This window comes from Helicoverpa zea, chromosome 12, assembly GCF_022581195.2.
Source record: "Helicoverpa zea isolate HzStark_Cry1AcR chromosome 12, ilHelZeax1.1, whole genome shotgun sequence".
Lineage (NCBI taxonomy): Eukaryota > Metazoa > Arthropoda > Insecta > Lepidoptera > Noctuidae > Helicoverpa > Helicoverpa zea.
This window is the reverse complement of record NC_061463.1, coordinates 5269461-5289198: the sequence shown is the minus strand read 5'-3', so window position 1 is coordinate 5289198 and position 19738 is coordinate 5269461. Positions and strand designations below refer to the sequence as shown.

At 43.6% G+C, this 19738-nt stretch overlaps 2 protein-coding genes across 2 annotated transcripts in view; one reads left to right on the top strand and one right to left on the bottom strand.

Moving 5' to 3' along the window:
- Positions 1-19738, top strand: part of LOC124635168 (protein-L-histidine N-pros-methyltransferase) — a 49031-nt gene that overhangs the window by 23751 nt on the left and 5542 nt on the right. The window lies entirely within an intron of this gene.
- Positions 9861-10715, bottom strand: LOC124635169. Its single transcript, XM_047170975.1, has one exon. The coding sequence runs from the start codon at positions 10713-10715 to the stop codon at positions 9861-9863; it is 855 nt and encodes a 284-aa protein (XP_047026931.1).

The following is a 19738-nucleotide window of genomic DNA, read 5'->3' as shown; positions in this document are numbered from 1 at the left end:
TCTTACTAGATACGGTAACTCATGGGCTGTTTTTCATGAAATCGTAATTAGATCACAAATATTCAATGTCTGTATGTATCCTCAAATATCTGACACTGTGAAATGCAAGTCTTACCCAACTACCAACGGCTTGTTAGTGAAAGTAACTGTTATAAATATCACAGCATTCATTGTATTGTTTGACCCTTAGGCCGGGTTCAATACAGCGGCGTTTTGTCGTCAATACGCAACGTTGTTATTGTGTATGTACGCGACGCGGGAATGCTGGGAATGACGCGTAATGGCCGCCATTATCGTTGCGCTAAGCAGCCAACGAGACGCGACCACCGGTCTCATGCCCGATGTCAAGTGTGTATACAGCTTTATACGCAATCCGGACTGTTAAGTTATACATATTAGCACTCGATAGTCTACTAGAAGTTAGTGTTTAATAATAAACTAAATAACAATAGGTGCCAAATAAAGATATTTCCCATTAATAAAACAAATGACATGTGTCTGTAATTACCTGAAAGAGCTAAACCTTAGAAATATACGCTACATAGTCAGCTATCAAATCACTATCGATACATAAATCCGGCTATCAATCGTTCCAAAGGCCACATAAACCTTATCCGACACAAACTCGAACGGTGGACCTAACAAATCGTATAACTTAGAATCCAGAACAAAAGGACCACAAATCTCTAACAGCAGCTCGAACATTTCTTAATTAGCCACTTTTTATTGAACAACAAATTCGGTTAACTTCAACAAAGGGTTCTAAGAAAATAAAATAAATTTGATTCGTGACGAATCACGAAGGTGTTTCGCCTGATCCCTCGTAACCCTTTTTGTGACTCTGACTAATCTAGAGATGGCCTCTGAAGGTTTTTAATTAAAGGTAATGTAACAGAGCAGCACGTACCTACTGCTGCTATGCCGTTTAGGGCTGTACCAAGGTCTGCCAATTAAGTTCTGGACCTGAAGGAATGTCTCGTCAATAAAAGTTGTGTCTCACGATAATAAATTGGACATTAGGTATATTTGTCTGTCATCTTATTTAACATATTCATTCAGTATTAGAATTGCTCGATCAATAAATAATTCAGTCCTGCAAAGCTACAGTATCTGCATATCTACGGGAACCATTGCCTATCTACTCTCTCTTATCAGTGAAGGCTTCGTCAAGGGAGATATTGGTTTCTGCTTTCTGTAAACAAGCTCTTGTTGCTTATTGTGAAGTGACAGCCCTGCGACGTCAAGTGTACGGCGGTAATTAGTAGAAAGCGCTCTCGAGCAGTGTGAATAGCATCAACAATGTAGCCGGTAGCCGCCTCGCCACCTCTATATTCAATTAAAAACACAATGCCCCGACAACTGACCACTTCTAAGAAGAAAACAACCTCACTCATCTTCGCGCAAACTAATTCAACTCGCTATATCGACCATAAATTATACGAGCGCTATGTATTGTCGAACGCGAACTTTTATTAGTTTTAAAGATAAATTATCCAAATCGTGATCATTGAAAATGACTCAACACACGAGACCCACATGTAACTGCTCTCGGACGGAACCTTTCTAACTCGTTGCCCAAAATGTTACATTAAGATGATCGTTAATAGTCGCCTTGATTACCATCTAAGTTGAGTGGTGAGCGATTATTTCGGAGTCGGCTTCTTGATGCGAGAGAAATAAAATGTACGCGCACGCGTCGCCACCGGGTTACGCTGTCGTTAAGAAATTACCGGGCGCGCCGTCGACGCCGCCGATTTTATCGATGGAATTTATCGTCGACACTGGTCGACTCGCGCGTGCGCCCTTCCCTATCAGTGCGCATACGATATATGGCCGTTTAGAAAATATCCAATATGATCCCAGATATCTACGAATCGTTAAGATTGTTATCTAACAAAAGTCTTCATTCGACTCGTACGATTCTGATTAACAGAAACTGCATTCATTGAACAGCTAACGACTCTACATAGTATGTAGAGTTTGAATCAATAAAATGTGTTCATTCATTTGTTTTGAAAACAATTTCTCTGTTTTCATTTATTGAGAGCACAGTGAGGAGTGTGTGCGCGGGCGCAGCACGGTAGTAACGAGTGTATAATTATTGTTGGCCGCGGCGCCGGTAGCCGAAAGGCCGACTCATCGTAATTTGATGGCGTCGGCCGGCCCGCCCCGCCGCTGCCGACAAAAAACTAATTAACACAGATGGACCACGAGATAGCCACCTCTACCTACTATGTTGCATTCGCGAGAACAAAATAAAACACTGTGAAACCATGACGATGACATTCAACTGGATCATTTTTGTGATTCAGAACCACGTGTCGCTTTAATTACAAACTAGTTCCAGTTCAGACTGCATTCCTTCTAAGACTTAGTGGGAAGCCAAACTAGACGGATCCTAAGCCTGGCATAGAAAATACTCAGTGTCAAATTACCATAGAAAACCTGTCGCTTTGGTTTATGATCGTATAGATCGTATATCGCTGAACGTTTTTATGGCTACCTACTGCGCACTTAAAGTCAGAATATGGACACCCACACGCACGTATATGTAGATGTGTTAGGTATAATGTGTAAAACATGCGTGTCGTGTGTAGCTGGGCACACTTGGTGATAGATTGTCGTGATGATGGATCGCGCGACGGCCGCTGCTGCCCGAGAGCCGACCGCAAACACGACACAACACACGCTACTTACTTGTTATTGCTCGCCAGTTTAACAACATTGGAAAAACAGATTGGACTCACTCTGCTTTTAATACCTCATAGAAAATAAAAAATTGGTGTCCCCTACTCTTGCACCTTAGGTTTGTACTTAGCAATTGACAAAACGTTATTGTCAATGGTCGATTTCTAACAACACTTCATTTTCTGACCACGGAATGTTGCCTTGTTGTCCTGGCTTTGGAATGGATATAATGAATGACGGTGATAATTATCTTTTTTAAATCTCAACGTAATTATTATCTTTAAAACATTTTGAGTATTCTGAAATTGAGTAGGTACTTAGGTACTGGAATAAAATAATGAGTCCTGGTAATTACATGAAATCTCGACTCCAGAGTCAACAATGAATAAACCATGAAAAATTATTTGGTAGCGGCCAGGACACGGTTGCTCGATTTCCGAAATTCGATAACCAGCCGCGACGCGTCAACAAGTCGAACTTAATCATTTTAAATATGTACTTTTAACCCTGCAACTGTATTGTCGCTGACGTGACTCGCCATTGTTTGCCAGTTTTACCACCGTTTTATACCTTTTAGTGAACGTTCCTAAACGTAGATATTATTATGGCTAACAGGCAAAACGAATTCCCTAAACTTTGATACGATGAATACATAACAATATTGATATCGGTAAACAATTAATTATGACGGGACCCACACCATTTGTGCCCAACAATAAAATTAACAAGGAATACTTTCGAGAAGTGCTAATTAAAGGTTTTTTGGAATAGAATGTGACCTCGCTTTGATTACACAAAATATGATTGTTTTTTTTTGGCGGCGCCGAAATCGGACGCTTCATTAACACAGGGACACGGCGCGACCCAAAGAAATGTCACGTCAAAATCGTTTTCCGAGAAGCGTAGAGCTACCGGAGCCGAAAGGGAATTAATAAATACAAAAGGGTTATAAAAACTGTGACAGAATTAAGAGCGGGCGCGTTAAAAATGGAGGTGCGAGCGCGACTGCGACGCGAACAAGTGAAACATAATGCGCGAAACAAAGCAGCCGGAGCGAATGCCTTAAATCATTTTTAATTATGTTATGGCGCGGGCGCGGCGCGTATGCGCACGGCTTGGGTTACAGCGGCTGCTGCGCGCACTAATCACGCGTGCGCACACGTATCTGTCCGTCCGATGCGTGACCCCGTCACGTCCAGCGCGCCACCACCTACGGGGTGCACGATCATAGAACAACTTGTACGTAACACCGCCTCACAGGATTTAATTACCGCCATGTGCAGGCTTCAGATACTCTGTTGTGCATACTCAGATTAAGGTAAAGAATCTACTTATAGAACTTTGTGGATTTTGAGGTTTGGTTTGGTTGGTTTCCTCAGCTCTTAAAAACTAATGATAGCTAACATACTAATCTTTATTGAGGTCTATAATTCGCAAATCATGAAATGAATGAGTGAAATGCGCTGACGCAGGTGGACTCTTTGTTTCCTACGACCTTAGAGAGGTCAATACCGAAATTTACGTGCTCTCCGAGGCACGAGTGTATCACCACCGATTTCCATTCGATTCCGGGTTGATTTATGAAAGTTATTAGAACCCTATAACCCATGCACAGCAAACCACCAACGAGATAAGTTATATTCTTATCCCTTTATTGGCAACATTCTTTGCCATCAAATATCATTCCATAATGAGTAGCAATTTTTATGAAGCATAATAATTCTGTTGCCCCTCAAAATAGCCTTAAAAGCTTTCACAGAAATATTTTAGTTTGTGTTGTGTGAAAAACAAGCGATTATTTAAGAGTCATACGTAACTCGGTGACTCATTGTTGGCCGGTTCTTATTTCACGGTAGCTTAGCGGCTGACTAGCGAGCAGCGATCGACACAACATGGTGCGCCCTTTGAATGAAGAAAATTAGATCAAGAAAATATAAACAAGGAATTTCCATATTTTATGTGCTTGCGTAAAAGATTGCGTCTTCGTCATTCATGTGACATTTAGGGAAGTGTGCTTAAAAATAAAGTTACGACATCACAATATTCAGATCGTGGGCAGATAAATGTCACGCTGTATACTTAACTGTGTATATTTCAGTTGAATAATACTTTCATTAAATAGACACACGTCTAATATACGGCATATAGACAAGTGCCTTTGCTTTTGAGAATAAGAATTCAAACTAACAGTTACTATCTCTTAATTGGTGTGAATGTCTATTACCTCCAATTACAGCTAAAAATATGTTGATGGCGTTAAAGATTAACTAAGACAGTTAAGTTTTAAAGATCCTTAACAATAAGAAAAGTTTTAGAAGGGTCTCTAATTAATGCGAATTCAAAATTGCAAAGCTGATAGAGAGGTATCCAAATCAACATAAACGACGTGACGTTAAAGGCTCCTAACAAAAATAGTTTTAAAAATCTTCAGTCTCTAATAAATACGAGCTTTAATGAATTCTCGCACCACATTCAATCGCACGCAGCACGAACACCACATTCCTAATGGTAAACAAACAGCCAGAGTGGTCTGCGTCCGATTCCTACAGAACGACGCCTGTTGTGACATTGTACTGCAAATATAAGCTTCCTGATAAATGTGACCTTCAGACAATACCACTGGTGAACACCCTTCAGATGATGGGTTCGGGGGTGTTGGATATAAGACAGTCAAAAAGTCGAGGGCTTCTTATGAGGTCTCATTTGATTAGAGGAGATTTTCTTATGAGGCCTCGTCGTTTTCAGAAGTAAACTAGTAGGTAAGCTTATAAATTATGGATACCTAACATATGTTCTCACTTAATGCAGTAATTTAAGCTTTTATTCTGTACTTTTGGATCAGGATTTAAAAAAATGTTATAAGCAGTGACTGGTTTTTTAGTGAGCCTATTTGCATTAAGAGCAGTGCGAGGCTACGCACGCGCTAATTTGCCACATCAACCGATATCGGGCACAGTCAGCAGTGTCCGCGTTCGGAATGCATGACCGATCGGCCACGAGGAAAAAGCGCTCACTCGCCGGTGAATGAAGCGATTAGCGCTGAATGGTCGGCCGGCACGCGGAACCAAACGCCCGGCACGACGCGCGCGCATCCACGCCGCGCTTTGTCTCAGCTCGTTTGACCCGTGCCCCGGGTAAAAACCGTGCCTGACCAAAAACTAATAAAAAGCCCAAAAAACTACCATCGAGCTGTTTTTAATTGGGGAAAAAATGTAACTGACCGCGTTTTTGTCGATTAAAACGACTCGACTAGTTCTTTCTAATGCATTATTTTTGTTACGCCGCAGTCTATTCTAATGCAGATGAAGATGCCAGTCCTTGTAATGATGGTATTGCTACTTCCTACCAACGTTTTTATTTAAAATACCATAGATACAACTACTTACTACTATTTTAAGAATAAATATATTTAAACCGTCATTAAAGCTCTTCTACACAATTGCACACGATCCGTATCCGATTGTATTTTTTGTGCAAATGGCTACACCGCACTCGACCGTTACGGGAACGTTTTCCTCGACGGATTCGCTAAATTCGATGCCTGAACGCGAGATCTTGGTAGAAAATCCGCTCGTTTAGGATAAATCCCTTAGGTAACAAGGCGTTTGTTAGGCGAGCGCGCGAGTCGCGAGTCGGCGCTAATTTAAGCCGGGGCTGTGCGCTCGAGCAGGCTCCGCATCTCATTTACCTTATTAAGCGGCAGGCTCGCGGCCGGCCGCGTCACTCAACGTCACTCGCTCGGCTGTGCGGACGCATGTTGGATTAGCGAGTAAGGTGCAGAAATTAAAGCCACGGTATTTTGAGGATAACTCTTTTATTGACTAAAATCCTATCTTAAGTGCATTTCTGACATACACAAGCAGTAGCAAGGCTGACACCCACGTCGAAAATGCAACTGACCAATGAGTGAACTGCACCCATCTTGCTCTGGCGTGTGCGCAACGTATAGCGCCGTCTGCTCGCACACTATTAATATGTCGGTGCGCCGGTGCGCATCATCAGTGCACCGTGCGCCGCTATGCGGACACCTCGTGCGATTGTGTATGATTCCCATATCACTCCCCCTCAAGAGAAGCGTACGTTTCTCTTCACCAATCTTCCGCTTCTCGTAACATAGGGTTGATTTACAGGAGCAGTGGCGGCGCTGTCAGCTGCCGATGCATGGGACTGCGCTGCCGACATCTGGGTACCCGTTTCAGTTTCGCTCACAACGTAGGCTGGTTTCAGTCGATCCAGTGCCACAACTGCAGTCCGTAATGGTAACTGGATCTTGTAGTACTTGCCATCACGCTTCAGCACTTCATAGGGACCATCGTAAGGCGGTGTTAGCGGTGCTCTGGTGGCGTCGTTTCGAACAAAAACATGTGTGCACGTCGATAAGTCCTTGTAAACAAAAGGCTTATCAGCTGATTGCGCGCGCTGCGGGGCAGGCGCGAGCGACGACATCGTGCGAGCGAGACGGCGCACGAGTTCGGCATCGTTGATACTTGCACTTTGTGGTTCTAAGAAATCAGACGGTATGCGGAGTGTGGTGCCATACGTCATTAGCGCTGGGCTGAGGTTGTTGTCTTGTCGCAGGGCAGTACGTAATCCTAATAATACGGTAGGAAGTTCTTCTGTCCATGTCGTTGTGGCCCCTCTAGCCATAAGCGCCGCTTTCATTGTCCGGTGCCATCGCTCAACTTGTCCGTTCGACTGCGGGTGATATGCCGTAGTGCGAATTCTGTTGATTCCCATCTTCTTCATGAGTGCGTTAAATAGTGCAGATTCAAATTGACGTCCTTGATCGGTAGTTATGCGCAGCGGGCAACCGAATCTGACTATCCATGTTTCATATAACACCTGCGCGATGACGTCAGCTGTGATGTCGCGAACCGGTATTGCCTCGGGCCATTTGGTGCACCGGTCGATTATAGTAACACAGTAGCGATACTCATTAGACAAGCGCAGCGGGCCAACGATATCTATATGTATATGTTCGAAGCGCTTAGACGGCGGGAATGGTACTAACGGCGTAATTACGTGCCGATGTATTTTCGCTCGCTGGCAGTTTATGCAGGCTCGCGTCCACCGTGCCACTTCTTTGTTCATAGATGGCCAAAATAGTTTCCTTGCCATCAGTTGTCTTGTACTGCGTACTCCCGGGTGACATAATTCATGTACCGCTTTGAAGGCTGCGTACCGATGTCTTTCGGGTAGATACGGTCTTGGTATTGACGTTGAGAACTCACACGTAATGGGACGGTTACATCCGGGTACAGATACTTCCTTGAATATCAGATTACTTTGTTTCTTAAGCAACTTTAGTTCTTGGTCTTGTTGTTGATCGATGCTTAGCTGATTATAATCGATAGATGTTGGACAATTAATTTCTTCGAGTCTTGATAAAGCGTCGGCGACTGTATTTTGTTCCCCTTCTATGTATTTTATGCTGGAGCAAAATTGACTAATAAAATGCAGTTGTCTTTCACGTCTTGGTGTGTCGGATGAACTCGCCTTCTTTGTAAGGGCATAAGTGAGCGGTTTGTGATCTGTATATATTTCGACGTCGCAGCCCTCTATTAATCGGCGAAAGTGTTTTACAGCTGTATACATGGCTAGCAGCTCGCGATCGTATACACTGTATCGGCGCTGTGTTTCGCTCATCGCCTTCGAATAAAATGCTAGTGGCTTCCACACTTTGTTCACTTTTTGTTGCAGCACAGCCCCAAGGCTGTAATCTGAAGCATCTGTCATAATGGCGAGGGCACTTCCATGAACTGGATGTGAGAGTATGGTAGCCTCTGTGATGCTTCGACGGCACTTCTCAAAGGCTTGCTCTGCTTCCGTTGTCCACTCGATCGGCGTGTTGTCATTCCGTTTTTTGTTATGTAGGTATTTGTTAAGCTCGCTCTGCAGCTCTGCTTGCCGGGGGAGACAGTCTCGGTAAAAGTTGATCATCCCAAGAAAACGTCGAAGTTGGAGAACGGTTGTTGGTTTCGGGTAAGTAGATATGGTTTTAACTCGTTCCGCCGTGGGTTTGATGCCGGTTGCCGACACTTCATATCCTAGAAAGTCTATTGTTTCTTTCCCAAATTCACACTTTTCTATGTTTAGCGTGAGACCGTATTTGTCTAGCCGCTGTAGCACTTGGTGAAGAAGCAGCTTGTGCTTTGTTTCGTTTTCTTCACAGAGAAGAATATCGTCGATAAAACAGAAACAGCCACTTATGCCTCTCAGTACTTCATGCATGAACCTTTGAAAGGTTTGACTGCCGTTCCGTAATCCAAATGTCATGCAGTTGAATTCAAACAGTCCAAAAGGTGTTGTGATCGCCGTTTTCTGCGCGTCGTCTTTTGCAATTGGTATCCAGTAGTACGCCATTTTCAAATCCAGTTTGGAAAATATATTCTTGTTATGTAATTGGTACGTAAAATCTTGAATGCGAGGTATGGGATAGCGATCTGGCTGAGTGACTGAGTTCAGGCGTCTGTAGTCACCACACACGCGCAGTTTTCCGTCTTTCTTTTTTACCACATGGAGGGGGCTGGCCCACGGGCTTTTTGATGGCTTGCATATCCCCATCTCCAACATGCGGTCAAACTCCTCCTTGGCTGCCTTGTACTTGTCTGGTGGCAGCGGGCGCGGGCGAGCGTATAGGGGTGGGCCGGTAGTTTCTATGTGGTGGACAACGTCATGTTTTGGTGGTTGTTTTAACGACATTGGGCGTAGCACATCAGGATATTGCTTCAAAATGTCGTAGTATAGTTGATTACTGCTTACAATGTGAACTGATTCCGTGCTTGTAGATACTTCTAATGCGTCTATAGCGAGTAATGTTACTTTATCCACCAGCTTCTTCTTGTCCAGGTCAACCAGCAGTTTAAAGTGACGGAGAAAATCAGCTCCCAGTATAGAGGTCTTGACGTCGGCAACGATGAACGACCACAGAAAGTCTCTGCGTAATCCAAAATTTAGCCTGATGGTTTTCTGTCCATAAGTCTTGATTGGCGTATTGTTCGCCGCATACAAACTGTAGGTACTTGGAGTTTTCTTATCTTTGTGATTGGCGGCCAAAACGGAGATATCTGCGCCTGTGTCCACGAGGAAACGCTCGTGAGTGTTACGATCGTGCACACAAAGGCGATTACTGGGGTACGGGACACCGACGTCCGCCACGGTCGGTGTCAACTTTAGTTTTCCGACGGCTTCTTCCTTCTGCAGCATGGTGATTCACAGCGTTTTGCTTTGTCCCCGAAGCGGTGGTGGTATCGGCACTCCCAGTTGGGGTCTCCCGGTTTCGGTGCTGCTCCACGTTGCGTAGACAGCGACCGTGAACGGGACCGAGATCGTGGATTGTATGCACGGCGACGGTATCTGTGCGGTGGCCGGCTTCGACGTAACTCGGCGATCTCCAGCGTAAGTTTCTCCACCTGCTTCGCCAGAGTTTCCAACTGCGTCATGGGTACTGTGGACGATGACGATGATGCTGGTGCTGTGACTGCGGCTACACTGGGACTCTCCGCGTACTCCACCATCTTGTCTGCCATAGCAGCCAAAGTGTCCAAAGATGATTCCTTGTTCACTGATAGGACGACTCGAACTTGTGCAGGTAGGTGGTTTAGCCATTCTATTTTTAAACCTTCCTCGGTTATCATACCGCTTGCGAGCTCCCGCATCTTCCTCAAAAGCTGAGAAGGCTTCTGATCGCCTAATTCCAGTCCACTGATGAGTTTCTGAAAATTCTTGACATCCGATTTGTCGTAGGCTTCCAGCAGGCGTTGCTTTACCTTCTCATATTTCCCAGTTGCAGGCGGATTGTAAAGTATGTCGGTTAAGTGCTGTAAGTCAACTGTTTGCAACTGCTGCAGCAGATAACGGAACTTCTGGTCGTCTGAGGTTTTCAGTGGGTCTATTACGGCTTCAAATTGGATAAACCAGGCACGTGGTATTTCTCTCCAAAACGGTAATAACCTTGATTGCACGGATACTGCACTCACGTCGTAATTTATGTCGGTTTGCACTTTCGCTTGTTGCTCTTCAGACATGGTAACTTGCAGAATACACTAGGATCTCCTTGTCAATATTCCGGTTTTGACTTGGATCACGTCGGGGTCACCAATTGTTGGATTAGCGAGTAAGGTGCAGAAATTAAAGCCACGGTATTTTGAGGATAACTCTTTTATTGACTAAAATCCTATCTTAAGTGCATTTCTGACATACACAAGCAGTAGCAAGGCTGACACCCACGTCGAAAATGCAACTGACCAATGAGTGAACTGCACCCATCTTGCTCTGGCGTGTGCGCAACGTATAGCGCCGTCTGCTCGCACACTATTAATATGTCGGTGCGCCGGTGCGCATCATCAGTGCACCGTGCGCCGCTATGCGGACACCTCGTGCGATTGTGTATGATTCCCATACGCATAAACACCTCCTTAGCTACCGTCTATCGCCTCTCTAATCGGAGCCGCGCACACACATTCTAACCGGCGTTGTTTACTTCGCAATCTCTAATGAATAGATCGTAACTCATCAATTACGTAAGTACCACGACACCATGCAGATCCTATCCGCGTATCCGCAGCTATGATTCATCCTTTAAAGACCAATATTAGGTATCTTTATTCGATAAAGGGATGCACAGGCTTAGGTAATAAAGAGAACGCTAAGTCGTTTAAATTATCAAAGACATGAAAAATCTGTAAGCGTGAAAATATTAGGTACAAGCCACATATAGTCAACTTTTTAGATAGGCTGGCTTTATTAAAGTTGGTTGGGTGCCTTATCTCCTTACTTATAAATTTTTTCTCGAAGTATAAAATTTAAACCTAAAATGCTCAGAGATACGAGCGCTGAAATACCGACAGGCGATCTTATTGGTACAAGCAGACGGATAAATCTGTGCTCCCGGCGCAGGCGGTGTTTCAGTAATGAGCTAATTCGGCATGCGCTCGCCTCTCTCACATAACATACGTGGGATCTAATGCTGCTGGGAATGCGAGGAATGCACTCCGCACGCTCGTTTTCATAACTCAGTATGGAACATTATCTACTTTGCTTGCGATTAGACATTCTCAGAATCATAATCGAAGAACATTAGATGCGCGAGATGTGAGAGCTTCAACTGTTCTATGAGCTGAATTCATGTGCTCGTAATAACATCGGACCGGTTTAAATACGTCATTACCAAGTTATTTAATCTTAAAACAAAAAAGAAATACTTAAATACAATGTAGTACGTACGACTCACAATCAAACCAGTAGAATAAAGTGTGAAGCGAGATAACATCGCAAAGACAATAGGCATTGTTTCTGAGTGTAAACAAGAAACGCTTCGACCAATCGGATGGCGTTCCACTGCTTGCGAGCGAGAGTAATTAAAAATTCAAATTAGGAACGTCGCCCCTCGCGCGACGCGGTTGGTGATTACACAGCGTTAATTACCAACGACCAATTAAAAGCCGGGGCGACAGAGCGGCACGTTTAGCCGGCCAATAGGGGCGCGTCGCTGAAGCGAGGCGTGGTAATTAAGACGAAGCGAAAGGGTTGTGATTTTCCGGGCGTTCTCGGGGGCGTGCAATTAATCACTGCCCGACGTGAAGGAGTGGCTCAGGCACTCCCTTGTCTGTCCACATTGTTTTAAATAGCCGTTGATGTAACAGCCTCATATACTTATGTAAAATAAACAATTAGATACTAAGTTCGACATTCGATAGAAAATCACGAACAAAACAAATATCTGAACTATCAACTGACTTTATTTTTATTAACCACACGCGTTTCTGGCAAAGTTTTTCGTGGAAGTGTAATTTTTACCTTTATCACCTTGACGGCAACTTAATATACTTATCTACTGAGTAAATAAAGATCTAAACCGACTTACGCACCCTTCAAAGAAACAATAACGCGGGTTTATTTACATGCAGCGATTCATTGGGACGTAAAACAGGTGTAGGTGGAAGAATTGGGCACAGGCTTTAGTGGCTTCCAACGACCCGGAGGCACACAACCCCATCCACACTGAGAACTTTAGCAATAACGAATTGTAGCTATGGCCATTTATGTTTACAAACAAAGGTAAATGTCTCAATTTATCAAACTGCTGGGCCCAGATTAATATGCTCTTATTATTTTGATACTTGAAGAAAATATTGCTCGCCTAGATTCTGCGAGTGGCAGGTATAAAGTCTCGCTTTCTCGAAAAGAACAAACATTCGTTTCATTGTTGGGGGCTTACAACACTGTTATTAACAAAGCCGATGAAGTATAAATGATCCGCGTAGCCATTCCTGAAAGAGAGTTATTCCAGCCCCCCCGCCCCGCGCACACCGCTCTCTCGCCCCCCCCGGCCGTCACCGCCAGAAGAAAAATGCTAACACGCCCCCGCGAAAACTATTAGTTATTTTGGCACCCCCACAGCCCTCGCTTCCTTGGATTATGAACCTCCACACATTGTATTCGAAGAGGTCACACGCTTATTAATTTCAATTTAGGTACTCCTCGCGCATTACCTGCTTTCGTTTACTTACGATCACGTTGAAACAATACCTAGCATAATAACTATGAAGGCGTTCCTAAAGGGGTATGTTACTGGCAATGAGGGCTAGTGACAGTTAGCTACCGACCTGTCATTACCTACACAGGCTAGGTACACATGAACATGAATACAATCAACTTCGAACCTTTTTGTTTGTGGCAAACGTGGTTTTCTCCCATGTGTGGTATGTCCAACTATCTCAGAATCAGAAACCATGCTAATAGCCAAGTGGCATCTTTGGAAAACAATGCGACATTCGTATCAATCTCAAAAGCAATAAGTATTTGCAAAGTAACTGTCGCTGGAGCGCGTCACATTTAATATGTATCGAGATCGATTCGGATCACCATACGGAGAAAATCCGACTGATAAGTTATTTGGATCCAATCTAGAGATTGCAAAACCGACTCTAAAACATTGGGAGGGTTACAAAAAGCCGGCTTAACACTTAAATCTCGCGTTGCAGACGAGATGATGAAATTCAAAACAAGATAAAGAATATGGGCCATAAAAGTTTCATTGCTGTTAACTTATTTATGAAGTCGGGCTACATATTTAAATGTGTACTTACGTCAACTGTACATACATACTGACTTGGCGTTTATGTATGTAGGTAGTATTGTTTGGTATATTGCGCATTGAGGCATTCTTCCTTGTTTAGTGTCGTTCTGATATTCAGGCAACAGCTATGTTAGTACGAAAACTGTTACCAAAAACGGGACTTATCTCTTTAGGTGGGTGGTGATGGCTTTGTAGATTATAATTAGGTATAATACGATGATCTATTGAAGCTATCTGAAGAGTCTTCTTTACCTTTTGGTAAGTAGAACTTTTTGAAATCATGAACCTTGATTTCAGATATCGCATCGTTAGGATTGTTATATAAAACAGAGTTTCACTTTGGAATTTTCTATGATTTACTTTCAACTATAAGTATCTACCATGACAACATCTCAATAATATACTCATCATTATGTGCTACACAAACTGAAAGAAAAACAAGTGCGTGTGAAAACAAATATGTGTTCAGACGCTTACGTTTCCTTGTTTTCATCCATTTTCCTTAAGGAGTTGGCAGACCTTCACACTGTAGAGTGTAGAATATTGCCGTGTGTACTTGTCTCACAGGTATTGCCATTGTGAAAATTACACACTAAGTGGTTTGAAAGTATTTCTTTGAGTGTAAAACCAGTACTTCATTAAAACCTTTTTGACCGTTAAGCAGTAGCAGTAGACTGGTAATAGACTTTTCGATCTAGAGTATTTGGATCAAATGCTTATATGGAAAGTATCTAACTATCAATGTCCCTCCTCATGTTATGATGTTTGTATTCTACGTTCATACATTATCGCATTCGATCACAGTCCGGCCTATGTGGCCGAGATACGCAAACATGTCCCTCGGCGCCCTCCCATCTGTCATAGAAGCTTCCGACGCAAGGCCTCCGCTTAATTGACCTCTCCGCCCTCCCTCACATACCCACTAATATACACGGTACATAGCCACCATACTGAAATAAGACACCATTTTCTGCGACCTAACGAGAAGTTTCTAACTTTAGCATCCTTATTTATTCCTCCGTAATATTTAACTTTTAAAATAGAGGGCCAATTTTTCAGTCATTATTGTGCAATTTCCTGATGTAGAGACATCATACACTGGATGTTTGACATATGGACTATGGACGTCCACGTGCATGACTTCTCTAGAACTGCCGCTGACAAATATAAAGAGGTCTATTATTCATATTGGTGGACATTGTGAAAGTGGCGGATGAATGCATGTCAATTACTCCAACGTTGGCGCGCGTACAATGTGTACAGTTGTTCGTGCTTAGTTGTGCGACACATGACAAAGTTTCCGCGGCCGCCCGGAGACGAGCTGTAGGTAATGTAACAACACAGCGGATGACCACTTACATAACATACACACAAAAGGCCAACACTTGCTGCACACAAATGAACGTAGTTTGCACATACGTTGAATAGACAAAGCACACAGTCACATGAGGTCATCTCCCCTCATTAGGTGGTTAGTTTTCCGGGCGTGTCCGCAGACTCCGGGGGGGTGAGGTGCACGGGGTAGGTGGCGGCGAGAGGGGGAGGGGGGTTTGCTAGACGGGAAGTTACTTAATTAATCCCCGCGCGGCCGCCATTGGCCAGCGGGACGTGCGGGCGGGCGGACGTCTCATCGCCCACGCGTTAATTGGGCGGGAAGGCGCACAGATTACAGCCACGATTCCCGTTAATGAAACCGGACTCGCATACCTACTGAAACATACCCATATCACTTATATGCAGCTATTTAGGTAGGGTTTGGTGGCGTTAATGTAATCTACACTTTTCGGGAAATCTTAGGTACGTATTCTAGCCAAATAGTACCTAACCTAACTAGGTATACCTGATATAGAAAGAACTTACCTATACTTAACGTTTTTTTATGAAATGAGAATGAGAGTAGTATAAAAACCATGTCGAATCATGCGCATTCATCGAAAATTTATTGACATCTGATTGGATTCTATAGATTTGTCGGTTATCCCCTTACACCTGTGATGAATAAATAGTTTATATTATCATCTGTCAAACATGTTTTAACAAAAAGGAAATGAAAAAGTCGCGTATGGCGCTGTTGGAGCGTTAATAAATATTGTAGTAGGGAAGGAGTTGACTCGAAACTAATATTGCTCTCGTCGCGTCAAGTGAACGTATAAAGCTCAGATTTAGCGTGAGCCGAGGGCTGAGCAGGCGCGAAACGCCCAGGTAAAGTACCTACTTACACCTCGATATACGAGGAAACGTAAATTATAATATTGTGTGTGTCGGTGCTAACCCTCTCGCGCTCACGTCGCGGCGCCCCGCGTGTGTGCGCGCCCACTGAAAGAAAAGCAATTTCCTCCGGGCGGCGGGCGGCCGCAGGGGGTTGAGGTCTCGCGCGAATATAATTTTGTTCATTTTTTTCATTCGGGCGAGTTAATTCGGCTTCGCGGCGGAGTCGGCTATTGATTAGGGCGCGTCTTACGTTTTAATTTGTTTGCGCGCGCAGCCAGCGATGCACCCAGTGAGATGAGCGCCCCCCTAGCCCATCTCGTGCACCCCGGCACATCTAATGAGCCTCTAACTACCGCCCGCTGTAATCACGAGCCTTTTCATAATCACGTCCGCGCCTCACATGCTCTACTGTATCAAGTACTATGGGGAAACTCGGCCGAGCCTCTTGTTTACACTTGAGCGAAAGCCTTACACGATGTGGAGACCTTTCAGGGTTGTCCTTTTGTTGATGATCGATAAGTATTACGTATCTTTATTTTCACGGGACTTGTAAGTAACTTAGTTAAGTAAAGTTAAGAATTTACAGAATAAATATTTGAGGAGCTACCCGAAATAAGTACCTGCTTATGCAACTTTTTATTTAGCATATCTAGGTACCTACTGAAGAGGGTTAGGCAATTTGTGGTTGTTCCAACAAGATTGACTACCCAATTTAATTTCAGCAGAGTTCTTTCCTAATTTTTCTTATGGTGATATAAGATATAAAAAAAGAACTTTATTTCATTAGTACCTATAAAGATTTCAATGTTCTATGGAACTCTTAAATTCCGAAGAGCCAACTTAACTAAAAGGTGATATAGGACCGTACAACTACCTAGCTTTACCTTCTACCTAGTTTTCCCGTTACATAGGTACACGCGCACTATCAGACACACACTTGATCATGATAGCGTAATTAACGTTGCATCGTCGGTGCGGCTCGGTGCGACGCCATTGGTCATCCCTCCCACCCCGCTCTACCACCCCACGTGCCTCTCCCCCCCTCTCCGGCCACCTGCCTCACCCCCCGCCCTCGTGCCTGAAACAACGCCGGCTGCATGTGACACATTAGTAAATGAGACGACATTCGTTACCGGGGCCCGAGCGCACTAGGAATTTCCTCATTGAAAGCCTGCGGACTTGATGGTTTAACGCAAATGCAATCTCTAATAAAATGTTGGCGATCTCTGTTTCGGTGGAAAAGTGTTTGCTCAGTTGTTAAACATTGATACCTACCTACCTCAACCTGAAAATGGTAGGGTTCGTAAAGGTTTATGAATCTTATGAAAAATCTGTCACTAAGTGAGACCTGTCAGAAAATAGGTTTGTAACTTTAAATTACTCATCCTAAAAATTGGTTGGAAAAAGTAAAATATATCTTAAATCATCCATACGTTACTTATACATTACCTACATTACTTCGTACATTATTATCTACTACCTAGGTACCTACCTAACCTTGCCACAAGATTTTTTAAACTTCTTCGATTTTCAGGATTGGTTCAGAGTTACTCAGTCATTTAACAATTAAATCTGTATTTCCTACAATAAATTATACGTACATTTAACTAGTGTTAGTGTGTCAATTAATTAGTTTTCCGATTTAGGCGTGTGCCCGAGGTTGCAGGGCGAAGCACCTTACTCAATAAATCGAGGGGCCGCCGCGGCCGCCTCCGCTCGGCCATTAAGGCTCGCGATAGTGGATACTCTTCGGGGTTCACTTTGTTTTATTACTTTCATTTTATTGTTTTAATTTGTGTGCGGGTGCGCTATTTGCGTGCGCGCAGTTTGTCGCGCGCCCCGCCCACCGCGCGGCGGCCAATGGCGCGCGGCCCGCTAACGAGGTGCTGTCGCGCCCGCACCCGCGCCGGCGACACGCGCCCGCGCCGCGCGCTCGCCGCACACGCACAGACATCGCGACAATGCTCATTGTTTCAAACTATTCTTATTTTGTTTTAGTTAGGTCCACCTCGCCGGCCGGCATCGCCTCCCACCGAGCGATAATTTCAATGTCGTCGCGTATATTGTGATATTGACTGAGATTCCACTCTGGCCATGTTTTATCGTCGGAGGCGCGTTTCGTCAGAGCTACTCAATAAGCAATAAACCATTCGCCTCCGAGGAGTTATTTTAAACCTTGACTGGGACTCGAATTGAGCCCACGCCTTTACACCTTTTAAAGGTTATTGTGTTTCCGAAACGCTAAGATATAAACATTCAGCAGCCTCGCAAACATTCACATCTTCAAGTGAACAGAATGCAAATAGACATTTTGAAATATACAATAACGAATGTATGAAATAATATAACCTACGCAGAGGCACCCGTTTTACATAATTTCAGTGTAATTTAAATTCGAAGGTTATGGCTCCTAATGGATCGTTAATATTGTCAAAAACCCGTGTGATATTCAAAGCAGAATCAGACACGACACAGCCACGAATAATATTAGGGGGAAACTAAGCAATTGATAGTAAAAATGGGCGTCGAAATAGAAAAATATCGCCGGACGCATTCGTGGCCTGGTAAAATATTCAATCGGGGCAATTCGGGTCCGCGTATAAATTTGGTACCGCCATTATTTGTAGCGCGTCCTCGCGACCGAAAATCGGTACCTACATTGATAGTCGTCATTTTTCTTGTAGGTATCGTTAATATTTTACGGGTGCGTGTCAACGGTTTATGGGCCCACTCTTAACACTAAAACGTTTTAGCCGTGCTCTCATTGTTTATACATTTTACTATCCACTTTTTATAGTTTATTGCAGCTTGAGTGCTGTTCGGGGTTATGACACGGCGTAACGTTCCACTGACGTTCGATTGTAAGTCATAGAAGTTGATTTTTATTGCGCCCTGATGTCAGACGGAAACTTTTGGAATTATCATGTGTATATTTGGCTGGCCTTCCAGGTAGTAAGTAGTAACCATGAACGTTTTGTTGGCGTGCCTCGACTAATTCTAGTAACTGGCCAATAAAGTTCAACAGAAAGCGGTATGATCATTTAATGACAATGAAACTCCATTCTCATAACAATTTTGTGAAAACGCGTCTGCTTGCACAGACTTCATTTTCTTTCAATCCAACAATCTCAATAGGTAACCACGTACTTTATGGTCACCATATTTAATTCCTACAACATTACATAATATAATTCGTTTCACATAAAATGGTGCTACCGTAGAACACATAACAAGGACGGGGTCTTATCTAAGTGTAATTATCCGTCCAAGTTTGCGAGCTGAGAGAAAGAATTGCTGGAGAGTGTGTGCATGTGTGTGTGTGGGGGGTGCGCCGGGGGAGGGGCGGCGGGGGGTAGGCTTACATGGGACGCGCTCTAATGAGGTGCCTGAAAGCGACAATGTCTTTGAGTAAAGCAAATGTGTAGGTATCTACATAAGGGAGGGCTGCCTCCTAGCTACGTTATATTTTAATGATTGTCTAGTGTGCTTTTACGATGCATACCTATATAAAACGAAATGGTGGACTAAACGACTTTTACAATTCAGTGCTGGAATAACTATTTTTATAAAGAGCTAGTCTTTCAAGAGCTTATTAAAGATTCCCGCGTTTTCTTTCAAACAGTTCTGCTCTGACTCTCGTAACTGAACAGAAACACGTGGTTTTTATAAATAAGCAATCAGAATCCGTGAAACCATGCATTGGTAACCAATCAGTGTAACAATGCCTATTAAGTATGATTTATTACAAAACCATGACAC

Bases quoted from the DNA above. Each gene is read 5' to 3' on its own strand.
- LOC124635169 (XM_047170975.1), bottom strand. From the start codon at position 10,715: ATGTCTGAAGAGCAACAAGCGAAAGTGCAAACCGACATAAATTACGAC.